Source organism: Rhynchophorus ferrugineus, unplaced genomic scaffold (assembly GCF_030347505.1).
Source record: "Rhynchophorus ferrugineus isolate W39M unplaced genomic scaffold, kcgeb_rfMv2 rfM1, whole genome shotgun sequence".
NCBI classification, from domain to species: Eukaryota; Metazoa; Arthropoda; class Insecta; order Coleoptera; family Curculionidae; genus Rhynchophorus; species Rhynchophorus ferrugineus.
Window position 1 is genome coordinate 11,271,448 of NW_027472580.1, and position 25,203 is coordinate 11,296,650.

Consider the following 25,203-nt stretch of genomic DNA (forward strand, 5'->3'; position numbering starts at 1 on the left):
CTCTTTTACTAATTTTTTTAACGTGTTATCACTTAATATTTTTACCTATTCCAAAATGTTAATTTTTTTGTTGTTGGAGCCAAAAAACAATTTAGGTATAGCCCTTTTAATGCAGAGATATACAGTACTACCTCGGAAATACAGATGTTGGGGAGATTCATAGTTCTATTTTTTTTTTATTTCAAAAGTTATATTCTAACCCGTCAAATACCAATGTTGATGCTACATAAAGAGAAATATTTCGGCTTTAGTTCGACAAATATTCGGCCATATAGAATTCTCGACCTACCAGTGTTAGTGTAAACTGGAATGGTTAAAATGTGTTGAGAGGCGTTTACCAATGTATATATTACTATTTCTGTAGATTGGAGGTCAATGAACATTGGTCAACAATGAATCAGTGAAATATTTAACAAACTTATCATAAGAATGCCCTGATGAATGATATGAAACTAAAATGTGCAAATTAAAAGCTTCTCATATCGCAAGACACACAAATTTCTAGATTTACAAGCAGCTGTTTGAATTAACAAACATTGTGGATTAAATTCTTAACTCTTGCTTGAAAAAGCCACATATTTCCTAATCACAACTTCTAGATCTCAATATTGACTTTATTTATGTGGTTTTGAAACACAATAAACTTAAATGATCTATTAAGATAGCTGGGAGTGCAATTTTCGACCAAAGTAGATGTGCTTCGTAAATAATTTAAAAATCTTTGGACTGCATCATCATTAGCTACTATTATAGGTATACAATATTTGAATGTGATTTCAGTTTGGTTGTTGAAAACGAGTTGGTCCTCTTTTGATTAATGCAATGAAGGCGGTGGAAAGAGAACAACTAAATGACCATAAAATCGGATACTCGCAAATAAAATCAATATTGCACCAATATTTGAAAAAATCGACGCTGGCTATTCGTTCTCCAATAATGTTCTGCTCTTCTATAGCTATAAATATATTTGTTTTCAGTACTTGCTTTTTCCTGACAAATAAAAACAAACTGAACATTTTCAAAAGGATTTTATTGTTTAAAAAATAAACATTAAAGCGATGCTTTCAAAACGCCGAGTGGTCTGGACTTAACTCAAACGTTATACATATCTGATTAGCGAATACTAGATATTTTAATAACACAGTAATAATTTAACACATTATAGTTCCAGGCGATATCACATAAATACAAAAGTATAAAAGATCTATAAAATAATACGTGTTAATAAGGGAGAATATTATTATTAACACTATATAGTTCTATATGTTATCTCCTCATTTATTGTTTGAAAATCAGCAGCAGCATCTTCCTCGATACCAGTAGAACAAGTTACAACAGTATACACCGATATATATTCTTAAAATGTTTATTAAATACGAAAGTTAACTGGATATGTTCACATGTATGTGGTAAAGTTCATAGGTGTACATCGAAATTTTCTGTTGCATTCGCCACAATTTTATGAAATGGCGTACTGATCGGTCACCATCGATATTTGATGAGTGAGGTTTTTTCGGTATTGAGGGTTACCTCAATACGATGCTATTTTGCTTTATATTAGTCGTTAATAGTCAGTCTGAAAAGAATGTATAACTCCAGAAATGGTCTTTCAAGAAAATGTATGAAATGACTCACTGAAATCGCTTAACGTTATATTAAAGCAGTTTTTAATGTTTATCATAAATAATATATAGAATAAGTCATAATTTAAATACCTATTTATCACACTCATGTGTAGTAAACCATATAACAAAGAGTCAGTAACAATAAACATCTACTTTAGTAAGGATAAAAATACCAAATGTTTGGAAATTATTAATTCTGCATAACATCTTTTTACACAATGAGGAATTTGGTATTCAATACCTTAAGGTTTCTAGTTTACAAGGAAAAACTGTGTTCTAAATGCACAGATACTGATTACTGGAAAATCTTTAAATCCCACTGATTTAGCACATTTTATATACAAATCATAACATTTCGTCTGTACTAATTAAAATTAGTGAGCACTCAGTATAAACACTCTAAATCAGTGAGAACCGAAATGTTCCTCCAGGAAAATTTTACTAGTTATAGAATAATTCTCCACATGAAAATTTCAATAAACATACAGGACAATGAACAAAAAAAAACATTTTAACATGATCACATTCAAAACAGAGTTATGTTATTATAACTGAAAAATGCCTAGTCAAATTCCCAATACATTGAAACTTTTTCACCTCTATTTAGTGACAATCCTTTAGGCTGCTCAAACTGCAATACTATCAGTTTACTGAATTTCTTAACTTCCTTATCAAATATATCATCACCAGTATTTTCAAGGAGACTGCTTATGTCCCATTCTACTGATGGCAATGGCAGAGTGATGAATTTGGCTGCATTTGCTACCGCAGGTTGGACATGGTTTTGCAATGTGTGCAGTTCCCATAAAGAACTGTTTATGGCATTTGACTTCAGTGGATCTCTTTCTTCCATGATATATGGATCAGTACTAGCAGTAACTCCACTTTCATTATGTAGAAGGCACTTTAATCCTGGATGCCTGTAAAATACAAGTTTTATAAATTATTTAAAAAAATTATGTAATATATTACCTTAATATAAGATTTCCAATAAAATTACATATAATGATAGTGTCTTCTGATGGTGCTAACAACGCCAACCTTGCTAATCTTTTTGCAAAAGCTGCGACTAGATTTTCTGGCAAATGTGTTGAACTTAAGAATAAGTCAGATAAATAAAACAGTCTTGCTTTGTATTTTGTATGAAAAATTTCAGGTTCAAACATGGAATACAATTTTGCAAATATATTCGGATAATCCAAATTATGCACTTGTATCATAGTGAATATTCCCTGTAATGCTAAAAGACTAACGGGCCCACCAACATCCAAGGAATCCATGAGAAAGTCTGTCAGAAGCAATGGTTTTTCAAGATGGACTAGAACTTTTTCAAGTAATACTATAAGCAATTGGCGAAGAGTTTCAGGTGTGTGTATCCAATACATAATACAGTGCCAGATTTTATTGAGGCAGCGTTTTGTTATGTTTTCTTCAAATGTAAAAAACGAAACTAAAAAATCTCTGTTAAATTAACTGAACCCAAAATTAGATAATGAAGTTACCATTTTCCCCACCACACATATATTTTGTTTCAGTATTTGGATATATTTGTAGTTTTTCCAGCAACACCAGATAATTCATAATATATATCTCATTGGGATTCGATTTAGCAGTTAGAGATGGCAAAACTTTCCAAGTAAAAAACAGAATATCATCATATAGTAGATACTCTGTATATTTATTTATTAAGTTTGTATTATTTTGTTTATTTGATAACATTTTTATTAAAATGGCTTTGAGTTTCCCTAATGGGACATAATTTTCTAATGTGCCTTTAGCTTCTAATGGATATCTACCTTCACATGCCAAAATATTCATTGCTGTTGACAAACCTATACAAAAAAAATGCATGAGTGAAGACTACTTCAAACTATAAGTTTATTACCTTGCAATTTAATTCTTGGTGAGTCATTTTCTAAACAACCCAATATCTTCATACTGTAACACCCTTCATAAGTTTCTTTCAACCATCGCTTATGTTGATTTTCTGGTGTATTTTCTACTGGTTTAAGAGGTATAATTTCAATGAACATTCTTCGATCTCTAAGTAAATTCGTAAAAATCATTTCCAGAGCGAGCAAACATGATACTGTATCCACCCCAGAGTCAAAATGTTTGATAATTTGATTTAATATGTCCGGATTACCGTGAGATTCTAAAAATTCTTGAGCTTTAGCTCGTAATATTTTTGATATTTTTACCGGTTTTTCTGGATGAGCCATGTTTGAGGGGCACAAAGAACTGTATTAGTTCAAAAAACAAGCACCCTACTCAAAAATAAGGTTAGATCACGAAAGAAATGACATAAAACAACTGAACACAGCACAACCAATAGTATATAGCAATAAAAAATAGTGATATATTTTTTTTAACGTTTTTGTATTTTTTTTACAAATAGTCTAGAATTAATAGGTTTTAGAAATAAATTTAAAATAGAAATTTAAAGGTACATTGGTATTTTTACTATAAATTTATATATTCTGAAAAACATTAATAATTAATTTCTTGAATAATATTGGTTAACCTGTTGTTGACGTTACTATTAGAGCCATCTGGCGAGTGTTATGGGAGTAGAGCCACGTCACTTCTCCGAAATTTTAGTTTTCCAACAAATCTCTTAAATTATTAAAAATGAATATTTTCCGGCTTTTGGGAGATCTATCCCACTTAATTGCTATAATAATTCTATTACATAAAATTTGGCATAGCCGATCTTGTGCTGGTAAGTTTATTAGCACGTTATCAGACCATGTTATACCGGGTATTAACGTTTAGGGCAATGTTTCATTGTTTAAATAATCAAATTGTTCATCAAATGAGTCTAGAAATAATTTATTCTATTTTCTATATATATTTTATAACACAATATATTCGCCTAATTTCCCTATGATATATTTATGTGTTATAACACATATTAAAATACATGATTTAATTGATATGCCAGATACTTTATTATGAAATGTTTGACCTGTCAGTGTTTTCAACATTATTAATACTAGGAGTTAAATAAAACTTGAATAATATTATTAATATATGTTTCTTTTTTAGGCATTTCAGGAAAATCCCAGGTTCTATTTGCACTAGTTTATACTTCAAGATACCTGGATTTAATTACCACTTATGTATCACTTTACAATACTTTGATGAAAATCTTTTTTTTGGCCAGTTCATATGCAACAATCTATCTTATTTACGTAAAATTCAGAGCTACTTATGATAAAAATCATGATACTTTCAGAATTGAGTTTTTAATCCTCCCATCAGTTCTCTTGGCTCTATTGATAAATCATCAGTTTAGTTTTTTGGAGGTAAGCACTGTGTAATATTATAGTAACATGGTAACATATTGTTTTGTTTAAGGTTTTGTGGACATTTAGTATTTATTTAGAATCTGTGGCAATTTTACCACAGTTATTTATGGTCAGTAAAACAGGAGAAGCTGAAAGTATTACATCTCATTACTTGTGTGCCTTGGGATTATACAGAGCATTCTATATATTAAACTGGGTTTACCGTTATTTCAGTGAATACCACTATGACTTAATTGCTATTGTTGCTGGTGTTGTACAAACAGTACTTTATTGTGACTTCTTCTACTTATACATTACCAAAGGTAAAATTGATTAACTTTTTATTAAATGTTAAAATTAATTTGTTTATTTTTCTAGTGTTAAAAGGAAAGAAGCTGCAATTGCCTGCCTAAGTTAGTTTCCTTGCAGATACACTAATACTTTGAAATTAAGTTTTGCAATGTAACATTTTTAAGTACAATTTATAAGAAACATTCTAGTTTTTTTTTAATTAGTATTGCTTTAATGAGTTATTTGACCTGTTACTGTTTTCTATTCATATAGATTATTATTCAATTTTACACTGTGCATATGTCAGTTTTAAGAATGAACTGTAAATGGTGGGCAAAGGAATGGTTATTTTTTAAAGTTTTATCTGTATGATGTAGAAGCCAAAAATTATCATTCTGTGATTACTGCATAGTGCTTAAAATACTAGTTTCCTTCTAGCTCATTTTCAAATGTACATATATTTTGTTCTGTTTCTGTATGAAATTAATATTTAGAATGTAGAGAATAATAAAGTTGGTGTATTTGGAATGTTGCTTATACAATCTAACAATTATAGTCTAACATACATCATGATGGAATGATTTTCTAAAAAATTCACTTATTTTATAAAGATACATGTAGACTATCTGTTTAGCAGAAAGATGAAAAACATCTATATCCAATATATTTGTTTCTATTTTGAGTAATTGTGTCTTATGTATTACTAGTATGTAAGAATTGTATCAATTGAAACTTTCTGTAAAGGATCTTCCTAATAAAAAACATATTGAAAATAAGCACTTATTTTTATTGTTAACAACAGATTTGTCGAACTTTAGACTTAAAACAGATAAAATATGCCTTGGCTTTTTTTAAATTGTTTATTTTGGTGCGTTTTTCATGATATGTGTGTTAGTTGATAATTTTTTAGTGATATCAAAAACATAAAGTTCATTAATCCTGTGTGCCTTCACCATTTTGCCCGCAAATATGTTCCAATAATAAAATACTATTTGAAATCACTTTTTAATTTAAACATTAAGAAGAAAATTGTATTCAAATACTTTTAGTTTTTTAGGGTTTCATAGAATAAACTAAATAATATTTAAAACTTTATCAAACTTTCTTTGCAATCATATATATTCAATTTTTTGCAGCTATAGTAAGTAACATTGACGGTTATAATAATTTACCTTAAATTTAGTAGTATTTAAAAGTAAATACATATTAGTAAGATAGAATTCCATATTACGATCTAAATTATTTTGTTGCATACTATAACTGATATGCGTACCACTGGTTTGTCATTATTGTTGCAAATGGTGGAAGATACAGACGGAGTTTAATAAAGCATCAATATTTAAAAAAAATACATTTAACTTATCACATTATATATCTTTTATTATATTTAAGATCATTTATTCAATATTCTTTAATCTGTGGAATATTCATTCATATTGACAATCGCAAATGATCAAAAATTAATCATTTTGACAAGTTTTTTGCTCTAAATCATGCAGTCGCAAAAAAGAAATTCGAGATCTTATTTGTTAAAGCATAATTCGGCTGCATCGCAAGGCATTCGTCAAATCTTTTCCAGCAAGAGGAAATTGTCCGTGGCTAGTCAAACGGATACTTTACCTGGTTTCCGTGAATTAACCCTGCGACCGTTTGAATGCATGTCTCCTGAGGAAACGAAGTATTTTTATTCGAGAACCGTACATTTTTTGAACAGTTTCCATGACTATATGAACAAAACTATCTTAAATTTAGTTTCGAAAAATGATTTTAAATTTCCGGAAGTATCGAATTATTATCATATTTTCAATATGATTATGAAATCAACTAAGAGATCAACGGCAGATATAGGGATTGGTGATATCATAGACACAACAGTCATTGGCGTCAATACGGTAGATTTTAATGACTTAAATGATGTTATCGATAAACCTAGAGATATAGTAGGGGACGTTTGCAGTAAGAAAGAAACGGAAGTTGTAAACTGTCAGTATTTAAATAGAAACAATGTTGGTGATGGTCCTATAGAAGTGATTAAGTTTAAAAATGAAGAAAATGACATAATCAGCAACACAATCAAAGACGAGATGTTTCAGTTTGATACCGAAAGAAGAATATGTATGTATCTAATTTCAATTCTTATAGATGTTTTAAAACAACCAAATAAGTGCGTTAAAAAGTAATTCTGAACTCCTAAATTAATCTTTTCCTCGACATTTCAATAAAGATCTGATTTAGGGGAGATGCAAATTCTCTAAATACAATGGAAACTTTCCGTTATAATGTTTTTTTAGTTGTTACTTTATTAGAACATTCAGTAGATCAACCCTCAAACCAAATTTATGTATTTGTTACAACAAGTCAGACAAAGACAGAAATAAATAATAATTGCATGGAGTAATATCTGGATTAGAAGGGAATAATTTTCCTTTAGTTGAAATATAGTAGGTTAAGGTCTTATATTGGACACTATATTGGATTATTTTTTATATATTCCATTTGAAGAACTATGTTCAAAAGCAACTTTTGGAAACAGTCGATAGAGCATTTTCATAGTTTTTCCGACGCATTTTTAAGTGCCCCAATGTAGATGCAGTTAATAAATTGTAGAGATACCAGAGGGCGTCATAGTTATCGTTAAATTGGCGATAAATATTCTACGAACAGTATTAGGTGTTATCTCAAGCTAAGGGCTGCTTTAATTTACTACATTTTGAATTAATATAACCAAAAAAGACGTATAATTAAAAAAAGCTAACAAAAATCATCGACTAGTGGTGGTCCAAACAAAATGTCTTATAGAAAATTGTCAAATTAAATGTTTTTTGTATCTGGGGATAAAATTGAAACTGTTAACTATCTTATTGATGTTTGTTGTTAAATATGATGGAACAGCTTACTTTTATTATTGAAAAACTTTTAAGTTTTTGAATAACAGATGATAAAATACAGTTTGAAAAGCGTGAATTGTTTTTTCACACGCCAATATAACAAAGCGGATGTGCAAGACACCCATACGGATGTTTGATATGCACACTAAAATTTAATTGTGCAGCGTTGTCAGCTCTTAAATTATATGTATATTTTAAGGATTTGTAGTGGGATAGAATTTATTTATTTAATTTTATAAATATCGAATCTTAGTTCTATAGGTTTATATTGGTTTAGTCTTATAATATTGAATTTTTCCAAAAAAGCGGATCCATATTACCCGCTTCGAATGAGGACGATTTCTTTTCGGTAAATCCAAGATTATATCTTTCGTTTTTTGAGATATTGTAGTGACAGTATTCATACTAACATTCAGTGCACCTATAACATTCTAAAAAATATTTTCAATAAAAACCACAGCAATTTAATATTTAACAGTAAAAATGATTACTCCTCTAACGCATTTTACTAGCAAGAGGAGGCCTCCATTATTTCGTTCTTGTTTGAAGTTACTGATTAGAGACGCAATCTGTTCTGACTGGCTTCGGCATTTTCAATCAGAGTAGTAATAAGCAGCAATATGAAAGTTATCAAGACAAGCAAAGCGTTATAACAGCGGTTGCTGGTTTACAACCTGTAATTATGTAAGTAATGTTTTGAAGAATACTGCAGACGATTGACCACCGGACTTTCGTATGCTTCGACTGATTATGTTATATGTTAGAACTTAACAGATCAATTGAAAAGTCTCCGGCCTACTAGAGTAAAACACATTTTTTTGGCAAAATTATTTTTTTATTCAACATAATTCCCTTCAAGAGTGATACACTGATTATAGCGACCCTGGGGATAGCTGGGGACTTTTGAATTGACCTGTTATCAGACGACATTGCATTTCTTTTTCAGTAGAAAAAATGAGAAGGAAAATTTTATCTGATTCTTAAGCGAATTTACAAATTGCGGCAGACAATGCATTAAACATCTCGATGACGTCAGATATGTATAGAATTCGATCACTAGCCGTTAAAAACACCATTTAAGATCTGTCATTTGAGGGCAAAATGACGTCAGATCGACTGCTACGTTGCCGATATGTTAAATTAGTATTTACATATAGGGAAAATAGTATACAGTACGTATAATAAATATATATAAATATTTACACATTTGCCGCCAGCTGCATATTAAAATTTTGCCGTTTATCTTCTTAAGTCTGCAATCCGTTAACCTAATTCACAAAAATAATAAATAGTTTTTTTTGTTAATTAGATTTTGCAAATACTCAATTACAAAAATATCACTGTTATTTTGAATATATTGTATTTGTAATACAATATGTTCGACAATTTTAAGTTACATTGAATCAACTAAGATAAATCGATTATTTTTTAGATTGGTCACGGACTAGGCAAGTAAAATCTGAAAGAGACATAAGATCCGGTAACAAAATCATAACGGACACTTCGGAGGAGAACGTGAACTGCTGCAGAACCTTTCAGAGTTGCATCAACGAGAACATAGTGTTAAATACCAAAGAAATGGAGGAGATCAGCGACTCCGACGAGGATGAAGAAAAAGTTATCACTACTAGAATTAATAGTTCTTTGAACCTTATGGAATACACATTGAAGAAATTGAGCGCAAGACCTTGCGACGATTCTTCGGACGAGGAAGCGATGGATGAATTTATATCGCCACCCGTGCCAGAAGTAATCTGTAACTATTTCAATTCACCGACATTAAATCAGATTTCGCACACTCCCCATAAAGTCAACGAGATGTTTAAAAAGATTTCAAACGATAACACGACCTCGGATGAGTGCAAGTACGATAACATGTACATCAAGTATATCAGCAATCAGAATTTAGTGGACGATGGGAGCTTTTGCGAGAATTGCAAGAAACACTGCACCAAAAAGGCCCTCTGTCAAAATGACGACTGTACCGTGTATAATAATCAGAAACGTTGGAACGCTGATGTTACCAGTTCGAGCGATTGCCTTTCCAGCGACGAAGAATTCAAGAATGTTTTTGGGAACGGATACTTTCACCCTGTAAAAGAATCGGTTAAAGGAACTCAGTATGACTCGTCAATAAAAGGTGAGATTAAGTTAGGGTGTTCGTCTATATTTTATATTAACGTATTCATTTATTTTTTAAAAAGTATATTATATACCTTTATATAAAGTACGCCAAAAGATTAGCTTATTATTACAACTAGCGACCCGCCCCGGCTTCGCACGGGTGCAATGCTGATACTAAATTAAATACACTACAGAAAAAATATGAACGTTGTATATAAAAACATAGCGGCCCGCTCCGACTTTGCACGGGCATAAAATATATATGCCTATGTCACTCAATGAAAACATGATTAAAATCGATCCAGTATTTTTGGTTCATTCATTACTGCCCTTAGCCTGCACGCATTAAATTTGGAGTAAAACAATTCCTCTTCCCCTATACTTACTATGAAGATTTCCTGCTATCTTTGGAATATCTAAATTCATACAATTTTTATTACATTACACATTTTTAAACGCAAATTTTAAATTTGTAATATCTCCGAAAATATTTGTTTAATTTACATGCTGTAAGGAACCATATTGATCTATATTAATTGCACACTGTATTTAAGGTACTTAATTCGATAAGGATTAATGCCGTATTGCTTAAAATAGCTTCGTAAATAAGCCATTTTCTCACGTAAAAAGTAAACAATAAAAATGGTTAATGTGGGTTATCCCTAAAAGATAAACATATACCATCGCGGACTTTTTTGTAGACCTTTTTATGGTGTACAATACTGTAGTACATTAATTTGATCTAACTCGTAGGGTTAGGCAGCGTTTTTGCTAATTGCTAAATAAGCCTAAAAAAATAGGTTAATTTACGACATCACGTTAGAAACCTCTAAAATTAGCAATGTTGCCTTAGTATATTATGCATGTATTATACATATAAACCTTCCTCTTGAATCACTCTATCTATTGAAAAAAACCGCATCAAAATCCGTTGCGTAGTTTTAAAGATTTAAGCGCACATAGGGATATAGGGACAGAAAAGGCGACTTTGTTTTATACTATGTAGTGATGAAAACACATAAGGGAAACTGTTGAGATGCGGGAGGAAAAACAAGATTATAAATTAAATACAATTTATTTTTTCTCTACCTTGAGTAAATTAATACCCAAAGACAAGTTTTTAATTGATAATAAAGAATATATATATATATATATATATATATATATATATATATATATATATATATATATATATATATAAATTTAAGAGATATTACTTAAAACGTCATGGGAAACAGATTATGATTCAAATCGCATGTACTTACTATTAACGAAAAGTGTAGATTGGCTAATGTAGACAGGAATTCTATGCTTTCAATAATACAATCATTTCTTCAATGTTTCTTCAATTAATGCTCATTCAATTCTTTCTTCTTCATTCAATTCAATTCTTTCTCTCAGCAATACTTTATTCTTCTCATTTTTCAATAACATCCTTTTCTTCGATGTTCATGCAAATTACTGTCAGACTGTCTTCTCGTTGTGGATGCACGGTGTTTTATCGCTGAAGCTCCTTCCTCGGGTTCTTGGTGGTGGTGGACAAGGCTGGTTCAAGAAACCCTTTTCTGTACCCCGATTCGTTGAGAATATCTGGGTGGGAAACACACTTCCAGCTAGGAACCTCTCACGCTGATAAACCATGAGCGTTTCGGACTATTAAGGAATTCCCAAAAATTCCACGATTTCGGGTCTTCTTGATATTTATGGTTAGGCGCCATAAAGACTCCTCTACCAGGTCTAACATCGGACACGTTTCGTCTAGCATCGGTACCTGAACCCTCGTTATCCTAAACACTCGACAACGAGCTGATGGGAATCATCCTTGTTGAACACGCCTGTTCTGTTTACTTGGTATCTTTTTGCCTGTCTATATTTATCAGGAGTTCAATATATTGCGAACGTTATGTTTTTTATCAGGTCATAACTCTTTTCCATGTCATATATATTAAAAACTTCAGTTAAAAGGTCTAATAAATTAGACCCTCTAACAATAGAACCGAAAGATTAGCGTAACTTACATTTTACAGGGCTGTCCCAACCATTCATAATAAATTTGCGTCGCAACAGAAACCTTGTAATTATTTATAAACACCATAAAGCTAAAGTCATAAGATAGACAGACATATATAGAATTCGATCTCCCATGTCTAAAGTTGTAGCCAAGAATTGCTCGTCTATCCCATCAGAGGATGCTGCAAAATTGGTTTATTTACCACAGAGAGTTTAAACTTATATTTTAGGCTTCGTTTTTTAAGCAATCGTTAGTCTGCAGGCCCTGTGCGTTCGGATATAATCGTGTATTCATGGCCGCTCAATTTTTTTGCGATATGGTCGGCATTTACGATTTTTTCTATGTTTGTTACAAAATACAAAGGAATTAGAAGTGTATCTCCCATATATAACCTATGAACAAGTTGAGCATTCATTTGCCACCAGAGGGCGCGACTCAAAATTTGAATATCGGGAAATTTAAAATATTTTATTAATAAAAATGCGATATAAGCTTAAAAACACATTTTATTTAAATATATGTGAAATTTACATTACAATTATATCAAAGGAGAATTCTTAGAATTTTCTATGTTTATTGACAATATATTGTACTAACAATACATCAAAACGTAATATAACAGATTTATCACAAAACTTATACTTTTAAGGGTACAAAATTTAATAAACTAGAGAATATGGAATATTTTATATTATTTTAAATATAACTCTACCAAATATAGAGTACAGTTCAATAATAATGTTAAAGACTATTGATTTTGAAATGTTTTTTTTTTAATATTTTCTTTGCCAAATATTTATTGTAAGTATATAATTGTACATCATCCATATAAGCTGTGTTATATTTGGATATTACAATAAAAAATGTTTCATTTTTGCCTTTTGCTATTCTGTTCACTTTTCTCATCCACCAAAACAAACAACACCTAACTATTTATGTCTCGATCAGAATGCTCAAAACAGTTGATCATTTTGAAAAATACAGGCATTTGGTGATTTAAGATATTGGTCAGACTGCTTGTTGTTGCTACATATGTGCATAATCTGGGAATTCAATAGAACAGTCAAGATATCATTTACCAACAAAGTAAAAAAAGTCTCTGGCTTTGTCAAATTACATCTATCATACATTTTTGGATCAATGTTTTCTTTCTTCTATGCCACAGCTAAAATGGTGGCTTGTTATATTTTACAAATCAATTACATATAATTAACATTATAAAATACTTACAATGTAAATAATAACTGGAAACCGTATCCCTATTAAGCAATGCTCTTCTACATCTTGCTTTGTAGTTATCCTGTGTATCCTAATTTAAGTCCTCACAAGAGATTCCCATTAGTTTTTCATTATTTATTGCGAAAAGCCATTTCTGGCCTAGAGCAGGATTCCTAGGAAAGCTATTCTATTTGAAATGGTACTACATCCTGGGTAACATTTGAGATGTCTTAAGATTTAAACAAATCATTTTAGCTAAAAAAGAACCATAAAAACACAGTTAACAAAATAACAATATTTAACATGTAAGTTCATAAGTTTGCTTTGTCAGCAATGAAAGAGACGATTTCAGCAAAAGCTTTGTTAAAGAAATATACCGAAATTCTTTGTATATAAATCAAATTCTTTCTATAGGAAGCATAGAATTACCAAAAAACCCCAAAATATCTAGTAAATTTATGATTATTTCCACCAAATATAAACATACGTACACTACGCCTTCTTATTTTTTAGAATAGGGAAAGCAGAAAGTGTCAAATTTCAGCTTTGCTACCAAATTTATACCTCGAGCCACCTGGTGGCAAATTAAATAACTAAAACACTGTATCGCATGCGCCCATTTAAGATACTCTTCTAAATTATCAATATTTTGTGATGTTTACGATGCACCATCCAAGAGAAGTAGATCGTTGAGGATAGACTTCTGATAATAAAAATTGTCTGCTGTTTAATTTTTTTTATGTTCATTATTGGATGTTGCGTATTTATTAGTGGGTATTAGATTAGTGATTGAATATTAATCATGTTTGAAGAAGAAAAATGGCGATCGTCCGGCGATTATTTCCGATTGCAAATTACGATTTTACCCGAACTCACGGGGTCTACAGTTTAACGAATACTCGTTTTTAATCAAATTTATTTATTTATTAGGTAATATATATTAAATGACGTAATAATTAATAACAATGTATAAGCAGGACTTATTTTTAAGTAATACTTAATGTGTATTTTAAGATAACTCAATTTTTAGGTTGGAAGTAAGTATTGATTTATATTTTATCTAAAAATAACGAGCGCAAAAAACACTCTAAAGTCCTGTAATGTTTGCATTATTTTTGAAACGTTTGATTTTTAATTTTTAAAAACATCTTGAAGTACCCAGTGTTTAGTACCAAATTTTATTAATATTATTATTACGATTGAGAATTAACTTTCAGTTTTAGTAGTGGCCATCAGGTGTAGGGGTGAAAGCACACTTATAATTAATGAAAACAATTTTATTTCAAGGGTTAGAAGTGGTAACATGTTGGATCTAACGAAGCATTAAAAATAGTATATTGTATCTTGTTCATTTATAAAACTTAGTGAGGTCGTCCGTGATGGAAACAGCTGAATTGTTTAATCTTTCATGACATGCATGATATTGATAGTATATACAAAACATGGTAAAACGTCATCGGCGAAAAGGAATAGTGAGCGAAACCCAAAGTTAACTTACAGAGACGGACGAAATAATTTTGCGGTCAGACAACAACGAAACTAACGCGACAATATGGCAAGAGGAAGACTACTTCTAATGCTTTTAGTGTGGTCTTTCTGAAGGGGTTGTTTAACAAGTTGGGCTGTTATATAGACTCTAGTGCGTATATACATCTAACTGACAATAAAAGTGACAGAAAGTAGCGGATGAAAGACGTTCAGAGCTAGTTAAAATTGAAACAATTAATGGTGGCCAATGAAACAAAGGTTCCTGTGATCTGTTCAGGGAATATAAATATGCTAGATATGCACTGATTTGTACAGATATGTACTAAATAAGGCCTCATAAGTACTATTAAAAATGTGTTATGCGTTCTAGGCTTAGCAATAGTCTATCCAAAGTACCAGTGAACTCACGTCGTCTTAATTTATGTCGTCAAAACGGTGCAATGTTGCCGCATTTAACATTGATAATTTACGCTTTTTGGTTTATTTTAGCTTCGATATATAACAAGATTCTAATATAAATAAAATAATGAAACAAAAATGTTATAAAATAGAATTTATTTTAACATTGCAGTACGTCTAATACTAATCAAGCAGCCACAATAGTTTATAGGTTAGAGTTATTTTATTCTATTTACATTGAATTCCTTTCCAAACCACATATGGTATCCACTGGAGGTTTAATTTACTTGGGTTTAATAATTGTAGATTCAAGTAATGTATTTGATTTTCATTAGAGAATATACTTACTTTTTTATGTTTTGTTATTATTTGCTTCGTTGCTGTTTTTTTTCTTGTTAAATTATTCTGATATAAACTCTATTTCTCCTCTTCGTTTCTTCTGTTACTGCCTGCCATTTTTCTTGATAAAATTAGATTTAGGCACTGCTTTCCCTCTAATGCAATTTAACCAAATGCTCATACATATTCTAAGGAATTGCGCACATATCTATGCACATGCATCTTTAATGATCTAAAATACAATTTTCTACAGTTGTCGTCTGTTAATTATATATTTTTGTTTCCACTCTCATCATCCTGTCTTGGTATTATCATCATTGGATCATACTCACACAACCAGAAAGTTTCATTCACTCACTGGCACATTCTGAGCCACTATTCAAGTCAATAAACAAGTTGTTAATTTCCAATCTAATACTAGTTCGCAATTCCACCATTTGTTAATGTCTTCTTCTATGTGTCTGATGGAGTTCATCCAAACCGAAGGGTGTCATTGTAGGGAGTGTATTGTGACTATACTTTCTACATATCCAAACAGTTTTTGTCTATATATCTTTCTTGGCCTGCATATCTACTTGAGTAACAGGTCAATTGAAAAGTCCCCGGCCTGGCACAGAAAATTGTGAAAAAAATGGATAAAAAGGATTTTCGCGTGTTAACAAAATGTTTTTGAAGGGAAAAAATATAGTTGAAGAAAAAACTTGGCTTGATGCCGAGTTTCCGGACAGTGCCTTAGGAAAATCATCCATCAAAGATTGGTATGCGAAGTTAGACGTGGTGTAATGAGCACCGAAACAGACAAAAGAGGTTGTTACCGACGAAAACATGTAAAAAATCCACAAAATGATTTGAATGACCATACATTGAAATTGATTGAAATAGCAGACATTCTAAAGATATAAACTGAACGTGTAAATTACGTCATTTACGAATATTTGGGTATGAGAAAGCTCTGTACAAAGTGGGTGCCGCGAGGGCTCACTTTTGACCAAAAACAACGACGAGTTGATGATTCGGAGCAGTGTTTGATGATCAACAAGCGTAATAAACCTGAGTTTTTCCTTCGATATGTGACAATAGATGAAACATGGCTCCATCATTTCACTCCGAAGTCCAATCCATAGTCATCCGAGTGGACGGCACACGATGAACCCGCTACAAAGCCTGAGAAAACGCAACAGTCAGCTGTCACGGTTATGACGTCTGTATTTTGGGATGCGCATGGAATAATTTTCATAGGCTACCTTGAAAAAGGAAGGACCATTAACAGCGACTATTACATAGCGTTATTGGACCGTCTGAAGGACGAAATCGCCGAAAAACGGTCGCATTTGAAGAAAAAGAAAGTGCTGCTTCATCAAAACAGTGCACCGTATCAAAAATCCATAAATCGGGCCTCGAATTGTTTCCTCATCCGCCGTATTCTCCAGATCTGGCCCCCAGCGACTATTTCCTGTTTTCAAGTCTCAAAAGAATGGTCGCTGGGAAGAAATTTTCGTCGAATGAAGAGGCGATCGACGAAACTGAGGCCTATTTTCAAACAAAGGACAAATCGTACTACAAAGATGGTATCGAAAAATTGGATTAATTCTTTGTTAGATCTCATAGCACTTGATTGAATATGAATTGATAGGAAGAAGACGTTAGACTCTGTGGTCACATATATAGCGTGTTTCTTTTTTCAGGGCTTATTTTTAAAAAGTAAATTACGTAAAACACAATTGAACATTTCATTTATATTTACCAAAATATTTCATTGTTAATAAGGTGTCTTCAAAACTTAATTTATGTTTTGCAAACCAATCCTTAATTACAGCCTAAGTTTTCTATGGAAACTTTCCATACTAACGTCTATTTTTTAAATAATTGTATTAAATTATTTTTATATTAAAAAATCTGGTCACCGTTTTCATATATTTCATACGTTTAATCTTGAATAGAGCTAAAATTAAGGTATGTAGATATTTTCTTTTCAGTGAATTCAAAATTATATGGTTATTCTTTGATTTGAGAGATTTTAATTAGTGCCCACGCTAATATTTAGAGCAGCTTCAATACAATAAAAATATTTCCAATAAAAACGCCAACAGCTTAATATTTAATAGTATCAATAGTTGCCTCTCTACCTCATTTTACTGGTAAGAACGGGTCCCCACTATCACGTTTCTGTTCAAAGTTATTGATGACGTGATCTGTCTCTGACAATTTTTTTGGCCTCGGCATTTTCATCTAGACTAATCAAAAATATTAAGCAGCGATTTATGAGATTTATTAAAACAAGTGTCAAGTGTCAAAACAACGTTTGCCCTATCACTAATGTTTTGTTATCAGACAGCGTTGTATCTCCTTTTAAGTGGAATAAAATGAAGAGGAAAATATTGTCTGGTATTAGAACGAATTTACAAACTGCAATAGGCAATATATTATGTTAATGACGTAAGTTCACTATTTTGGATAGACTATACTTATTTGTTGTTAGTTAGTTAACTGATTAACAACAGAAACTCTGTGAAGTTTTTGAATAATGGTTCTGGTTGCAAAAATTTAACAAGTAGAACAGGTTAGTTGGGTCAGTATATTTGCAAGATGTAGTCTATAAGCTCAGCAAATTGAAGGCTGATAAGTGTTTATTGTCAGCTCCAACAGTCATTATAGGGGAAGTTTGGTATCATCGTTTTGGACAACTTAACAGCTTATCTAAACAAGATGAAGGATGGGATTGTTAATGGTATTAATTATCCTGGTATTCTACATGTTGGACAACAAAATTGCCAAGTATGTTGCGAGGGTAAGCAAACTAGAGCATCATTTAAAGATAAGGGACAGACAACTAAGAAAAGTTAGAGATATTTTACACCGATTTATGTAGTCTAATGGAAAATATTTTGCTTGGTGGATCAATATACTTTAAATAACATTTCATGATGAAAACGAAAGATCAACTCCTGGACTGTTTTAGGAATTTCAAAAACATGGCAGAGAATCAACGGAAATAGAGGATAAAGATATTGAGATCAGATAATGGTGGTGAATTTTGTAGCAAGGAATTTGATAATTTTTTTATGTCAAATGGTATCAATTTGTCAAATGTTATCATTCATCAAAAAAATAAACCATGGCATATTTGGGAGAATGAATAAAACTCTGGTTGAAAAAGTCAAATATTGCAAAATGTTGTATTTTACGCAAAATTGGAGACAAAATCCTTCAAGCTGTTCACGAGGCTGTTTACCTATGAAACAGATCACTTGCCTCTGGGCTTAATAAAACTCCACACGAACTGTGGGCAGGGAGAGTGTTTGATGACACATACCTACACATTTTTGGTGGCTCAGTTATGATTCACTTTCCCAGAGTGACAGAAATGGGACAAGGTGGGTGAAAAATGTAGTTTTGTAGTTTATGATAAGAGAACTAAAGGCTATCGAGTATATCATCCAAAGAAAAATACAATTTGTACTAGCAGATATGTCAACATTATAGATGATATTGTAGAAATAGACGCAGAAGCAAATAATCGCCAAATATCAGTTCCAGTGGGAGTTCCCATTGTCAATGGCATAATTCAAGAAGGTACACCTTCAGATAATTTTAATGACATTAAAAATGATGTCTTAGGCGATGAAAACGATTAATCTATTGCTGAAGAAGATACCCAAAGTGTACCAGGATTCCAAAACACAAAAACCTCGAAGACTTTTTCATTTATAAGTGTCTAAAAAATTCACATATAGATGATCCAGAAGCTGTCAAGAATGCCTTGCAGTGACTCGATGGTGACAAATGGATTCTGTGCAGCGGTTAGACCTATTGGTTTATAACTGTCAACGACTGTTAGCTGTGTCAGATTAGATCTTAACGATTGTTATTTGCATAATATCTATCAAATAATCAAAACAGTATTAGGTTGTTTCTAAATGAAGTGTTTTAAAAGCAAATGATGGCTCAATGCTTTAATTAATATTAATTTAATTTAATAAATAAATAAATCTTATGTTACACCACTTAGTGTAAGTTATCTATTATGAGATTCTGAAAATAAGTCGAATTTATTTATTCTAAAAAAGAATATTCTTCTACTAATATTTCCTTTTTCTGACAAGTACTTCAACAGCTGCCATAAATAATGGAAACGTAGCGATTGGAAATAACACGACACTTTGAGAACAAAACCTTGAATGTGTAGTACAATCGCAAAATGGGTTTTCAATACGTATATTAAAGTTATATATATTATAGGTACTTATTGATTATTTGATGGATATAGTTACAGTGGGTCGTTCTAATAAATCTTATCAGTTAGTATCGAGCTATTGAAAATGCTTAAAACGATAATAGATCTGGTCTGCTATATATCGAACGTACCGGGTTGCTTGGCGCAGAGGTAAAAACGACAGGACGGTCCTCCTACTATTGCGATTGTTATTGGTTCGAATCCTGATGGGGCATAATCGTAAATTTATGTTTGTGATTGTCCTAGGTAAGACTGCAAGATCCGACAAGGAAAATGATCCCAGTCACGCCAGTAGCTAGGCTGGGTTGGTTTCTAAGTTGGTCACTCGCCAGTCGGTAGGCTTAATGCCGAGCACCGTGGTTCGGAGCGATATATATATATATATATATATATATATATATATATATATATATAATTTATATATATATATATATATACATACATAAATATGAATATATATATATATATATATATATATATATATATATATATATATATATATATATATAAATATAATATATATAAATATATAAATATATAAATATATATAAATATATATATAAATATATATATATATATATATATATATATATATATATATATATATAATGTACTACAGTATTGTACACCATAAAAAGGTCTACAAAAAAGTCCGCGATGGTATATGTTTATCTTTTAGGGATAACCCACATTAACCATTTTTATTGTTTATTTCTTACGTGAGAAAATGGCTTATTTACGAAGCTATTTTAAGCAATACGGCATTAATCCTTATCGAATTAAGTACCTTAAATACAGTGTGCAATTAATATAGATCAATATGGTTCCTTACAGCATGTAAATTAAACAAATATTTTCGAAGATATTACAAATTTAAAATTTGCGTTTAAAAATGTGTAATGTAATAAAAATTGTATGAATTTAGATATTCCAAAGATAGCAGGAAATCTTCATAGTAAGTATAGGGGAAGAGGAATTGTTTTACTCCAAATTTAATGCGTGCAGGCTAAGGGCAGTAATGAATGAACCAAAAATACTGGATCGATTTTAATCATGTTTTCATTGAATGACATAGGCATATATATTTTATGCCCGTGCAAAGTCGGAGCGGGCCGCTATGTTTTTATATACAACGTTCATATTTTTTCTGTAGTGTATTTAATTTAGTATCAGCATTGCACCCGGGGCGGGTTGCTAGTATATATATATATATATATATATATATATATATATATATATATATTATTCTCTTGGAAGTTGTTGATCCAGATATATTACGTTATACGACAAGTACCGGACTACGTTACGGACAGCACTGTGATCTGAGCGTCGGGGTAATTTTTACCTGTTTTTACCCTCAGTATCGCTTTACATCGCCGTTCAACCAGTCGCCTCTTCCTATCGTTAAATAAAATAGTTTTTTAAGTAAATTAATAGTTTTTGTTTTCTAAACCCTTTCATATTTTATAACTGGCGCTGTCTTTAGGACTCTGAGGAGAGTGTAACACTGTCCTCTTTTGAATTAATTCGATTAACTGAAACCAAATTAATTATCAAGAAAAGAAGACAGGTTGATGTAGGATTGGAAATAATTCCGCAGTTACTAGTAGCATTCCTTGATGTAGTTAAGTGGAGTTCGAGCAAAATTATCGCAGCTGAAGCTATAAGGCCACAAAAAGTGGATTGAAGATGCTCAAAGACTTCTAGACATTAAATATTCCAAGTAAGAGACATTCAAGCTCTGAAAAACACCCCTAGTCCCTAGATTCCCCTTACCGCACGCAGAGTTCAAGGTGTAAGGCCACCAAGGGCCGACTGAAGTTGATGTGAACTACCATAACAGGTCAATTGAAAAGTTTTCGGCCTACCACAGTAAAACATATTTTTTTGGCAAAATTAGTTTTTTTATTCAATATAATTCCCTCCAACTTTTCGATACCATTTTTGTAGTACGATTTGTCCTTTGCTTCAAAATAGGCCAAATAGTCAGTTTCGGCGATCACCTGTTCGTTTGACGAAAATTTCTTGGCAGACAGCATTCTTTTGAGATCTGAGAACAGGAAATGGTCGCTGGCGGCTAGATGTGGAGAATACGGTGGATGAGGAAGCAATTTGAAGCCCAATTCATCAATTTTTGTCCAGTCCATTCCGATGACTGTCGATTGGACTTCGGAGTGAAATGACGGAGTTATGTTTCATCCATTGTCACATATCGACGCAAAACTCGGGTTTATTATGCTTGATCATCTTCAAACACTGCTCTGTATCATCAACTTGTCGTTGTTATTGGTCAAAAGTGAGCTCGCGCGGCACCCACTTTGCACAGAGCTTTCTCATACCCAAATATTCGTCAATGATATGATGTACACGTTGAGTGGATATCTTTAGAGTGTTTGCTATAGAATTCAGTTTCAATCAACAGTCATTCAAAATCATTTTGTGAATTTTTTAAATGTTTTAGTCGGTAACAACCGCCACTGTGTCTTTTTCGCCACTTTGGACGTCCACTGTGTTCACTGTCTTCGGTGATCATTTCACCAGGTCTAAAATTAGCATACCTATCCTTGATGGTTGATTTTCATCGGGCGGTATCCGGAAACTCGGCATCAAGCCAAGTTTTTGCTTCAACTGTATTTTTTCCCTTCAAATAGCAATATTTTATCAACATGCGAAATTCCTTTTTATCCATTTTTTTCACAATAACAAAAGTTGCTTCACTCAAAATCTATAATTCACAAACTAATGACTGTCAAATTTATACACGCATCTTTTGAGGGTTAGGGCTTACTAAAAAATATATGGATTTAATTCTAGTAGCGCTTATGTGTCAAGCCGGACACATTTCAATTGACCTGTTATTCAAGGCCTGTTTGAGACCGAACTATGTTCCGGAATATCTTAAAGTTGCTCGAATAATTATGTTTAAAAACCTGACAAACCGGTAGAACAAGTTGGATCTTACAGGCCTATTTCACTGCTACCTGCGATATCAAAATTATTCGAGAAACTGTTGTTAAAATGCATTAAACCATTTATAGAAACACCAGATTTCCAGTTTGGATTTCGGAATCATCATTTGACAATCGACCAAGTGCATAGAGTAACAGCGATTATTAAAAAGGCATTCGAAGAAAAGAAATACTGACCTGCAATATTCCTGAATGTCTCACAAGCTTTTGACCTATAGGGTATTTGGGATTAATCTACAAAATGAGGAAATTGCTACCGCGGAATTACTGTCGACTGTTGGAATCATATTTTTTCGAAAACAAATTTAGAGTCATGAAGTGGCATTCTCAACACTTAAACCTATTTCCGCTTGAGTTCCAGAAGGTAGTGTCTTGGGACCATTTCTATATCTGCTCTATACTGGTGATATCCCAAAAATAAAAGCAACAGTACTTGTAACATTTGCTGACGACACAGTTATAATGGTAAAGGATGTATCTCTGTGTAATGCTATAGAACAAGAACGAGTAGTGGTCAACAAGATCTACAAATAGACTAGAGAGTGGAAACTACGGCTTAGTAGCTCCAAATCTGTCCATGTTAATTTTGCATTGTGGCGAATTGACAAAAACTTAATTATATCACTTGACGGATGCCCGATTCCTCAAGCAGGATCAACTAAATACCTCGGAATATATCTCGATGGTAGGTTAAACTGGAAACATCATGTGAGACAAAAGTATATCAAAACAACTGTACAGGTTAATCGGAAGATAGGATCAACTTGATCTAAAATCAAAGGGATTGGTTGATTAGTCAATTCTAAAGCTTATTTGGACCTATGGGTTGCAAATATGGAATTGCACTAAGACATCAAACCAACTGGTAATCCAACGCATCCAACACAAAATTCTAAAATTAATTACCAATGCTTATCGCTGCGTAACCAACGAACAGCTGCATCATGATATCGGAATGTAATGGATACACGGAGTGATACAAGATTTCGCCCTAAAACATGAAACAAGGTTGCTAAATCATAGCAACGTATAAGCAATACAGCTACTAGATAATACGCGAGAAATCAGAAGATTGAAGCGAACCAAACCACATGAACTATTTTAGCGTATAAGTGTATTTTTAAGTTTAGCTTAAGTAGATTAGTATTAATGTATTAATCTCGTACTCGTTTTGCTTGTATATTAATGCAACTACAACAGAACAGTAGTAATAAATTAATTTGTGAATTAAGATTATAATAAGCATATCGAATGTTAGATGTAATTAATTAAGAAAAAGTTACCTTATCTATATCTGCTTTCATTTGCAGAATTATCTGAAAAATTATGTTTTTTTTTTGAAATCTCCTATTAATATTTGATTTATTATTTGATTTTTAATTTCAGAAATGCCTGCTGAACCCGTACGAAGTCATCCTCTAGAACTAACCGAAAGAGATCGATATTTTGCCGATGAGAAAATGCTGAAAGCTATCGGCCTCTTCACCGAAACGGGCGAGATCCGGCCCGGTATTCTCGAGATTCTCGAGACTGAACAGAAGAATCCATCCCAAAGACCGTCGAAAAATGTTCAGTTTAGAACTGAACGGAAGTTGGACGTCGAGGTTCGTTACAACAACAAGAACATCAACATGGATGCGAACAAGTCTGATGAATCCATCAGCGATAAGGAGACATACGACGTCCACAAAGGGGAGAGCATACGATCTTCAGCTGTTACTGTATCGTCTTTAATTAGTGAATCGGACTTGACTGATATGCTACCACCAATAAATGATATTGAATAGTTAGTAAAGTGTTTTCTTTAGTTGATATTGGTGTATTTGGTCATTGTTATAATTTTTTCATTTTCTTTTATTAGACCTATAAATTAATGTTAAAAAGTTTTATTTTTTTTACTTGTATTTGAAGAAAAAGGTGGCTAAAGCTCATCGATTGCTGTGTGAAGCTTACCCTCAAGACAACCATGTTCCATATATTTAAATACTGGTGTTAGTGGTTTTGACGTTTTAATAGTGGTGTTTTCGATATCGAAGCGAAAGAGAGTTCTGGACTGACAAAAGAATTGAAGGCGAGGATTTGAAGGCATTATTTAATGATGATCCGTATAAAACGCAAGGAGAATATCCAGAATTGTTGGGAGTAACACAACAAACCCTTTCCAATAGCTTGAACAATGTGAGAATGATCCAAACGTTACGGATATTTTGTGCCTTAGGATTTGAAGCCAAGAGACGTTGAAAGGCGTTTGGTCATGTGTGAAACCAACCTGTCAACCGCAGAATCAGAAATATTTTAACAATTTAATAATTAACTTTAACAGCGAT

At 32.1% G+C, this 25,203-nt stretch overlaps 3 protein-coding genes across 3 annotated transcripts; 2 read left to right on the forward strand and 1 right to left on the reverse strand.

Annotated features, from left to right (window-relative positions):
- Positions 1 to 1,013: 1,013 nt before the first annotated feature.
- LOC143203965 (nucleolar complex protein 4 homolog A) lies at positions 1,014 to 4,167 on the reverse strand. Its single transcript, XM_076416331.1, has 4 exons — positions 3,511 to 4,167; positions 3,128 to 3,457; positions 2,598 to 3,075; positions 1,014 to 2,545 (listed from the first exon to the last, which is right to left on the reverse strand). Exons 1-4 carry the CDS (start codon positions 3,845 to 3,847, stop codon positions 2,188 to 2,190), a joined length of 1,503 nt encoding a protein of 500 aa, XP_076272446.1. The 5' UTR covers positions 3,848 to 4,167; the 3' UTR covers positions 1,014 to 2,187.
- Positions 4,163 to 5,409, forward strand: KdelR (ER lumen protein-retaining receptor). Its single transcript, XM_076416482.1, has 4 exons — positions 4,163 to 4,347; positions 4,674 to 4,933; positions 4,986 to 5,238; positions 5,294 to 5,409. Exons 1-4 carry the CDS (start codon positions 4,257 to 4,259, stop codon positions 5,326 to 5,328), a joined length of 639 nt encoding a protein of 212 aa, XP_076272597.1. The 5' UTR covers positions 4,163 to 4,256; the 3' UTR covers positions 5,329 to 5,409.
- Positions 5,410 to 6,678: 1,269 nt separating this feature from the next.
- On the forward strand, positions 6,679 to 25,117 carry LOC143200552 (uncharacterized). Its single transcript, XM_076411409.1, has 4 exons — positions 6,679 to 7,321; positions 9,527 to 10,234; positions 24,263 to 24,662; positions 24,913 to 25,117. The coding sequence occupies exons 1-4, from the start codon at positions 6,700 to 6,702 to the stop codon at positions 25,115 to 25,117; spliced, it is 1,935 nt and encodes a 644-aa protein (XP_076267524.1). The 5' UTR covers positions 6,679 to 6,699.
- The last annotated feature ends 86 nt before the right edge of the window (positions 25,118 to 25,203 follow it).

Excerpts from the sequence above, each read along its gene's own strand:
- LOC143203965 (XM_076416331.1), bottom strand. The coding sequence starts at position 3,847 with ATGGCTCATCCAGAAAAACCGGTAAAAATATCAAAAATATTACGAGCT. Across the intron at positions 3,076-3,127 it reads TATGTGTGGTGGGGAAAATG|TTTCGTTTTTTACATTTGAA; the intron begins GTAACTTCATTA and ends GAGATTTTTTAG. Across the intron at positions 2,546-2,597 it reads ATTGGAAATCTTATATTAAG|GCATCCAGGATTAAAGTGCC; the intron begins GTAATATATTAC and ends TGTATTTTACAG.
- KdelR (XM_076416482.1), top strand. The coding sequence starts at position 4,257 with ATGAATATTTTCCGGCTTTTGGGAGATCTATCCCACTTAATTGCTATA. Across the intron at positions 4,348-4,673 it reads GCATAGCCGATCTTGTGCTG|GCATTTCAGGAAAATCCCAG; the intron begins GTAAGTTTATTA and ends TTTCTTTTTTAG. Across the intron at positions 4,934-4,985 it reads ATCAGTTTAGTTTTTTGGAG|GTTTTGTGGACATTTAGTAT; the intron begins GTAAGCACTGTG and ends GTTTTGTTTAAG.
- LOC143200552 (XM_076411409.1), top strand. The coding sequence starts at position 6,700 with ATGCAGTCGCAAAAAAGAAATTCGAGATCTTATTTGTTAAAGCATAAT. Across the intron at positions 7,322-9,526 it reads TGATACCGAAAGAAGAATAT|ATTGGTCACGGACTAGGCAA; the intron begins GTATGTATCTAA and ends ATTATTTTTTAG. Across the intron at positions 24,663-24,912 it reads CCAATAAATGATATTGAATA|CGAAAGAGAGTTCTGGACTG; the intron begins GTTAGTAAAGTG and ends TCGATATCGAAG.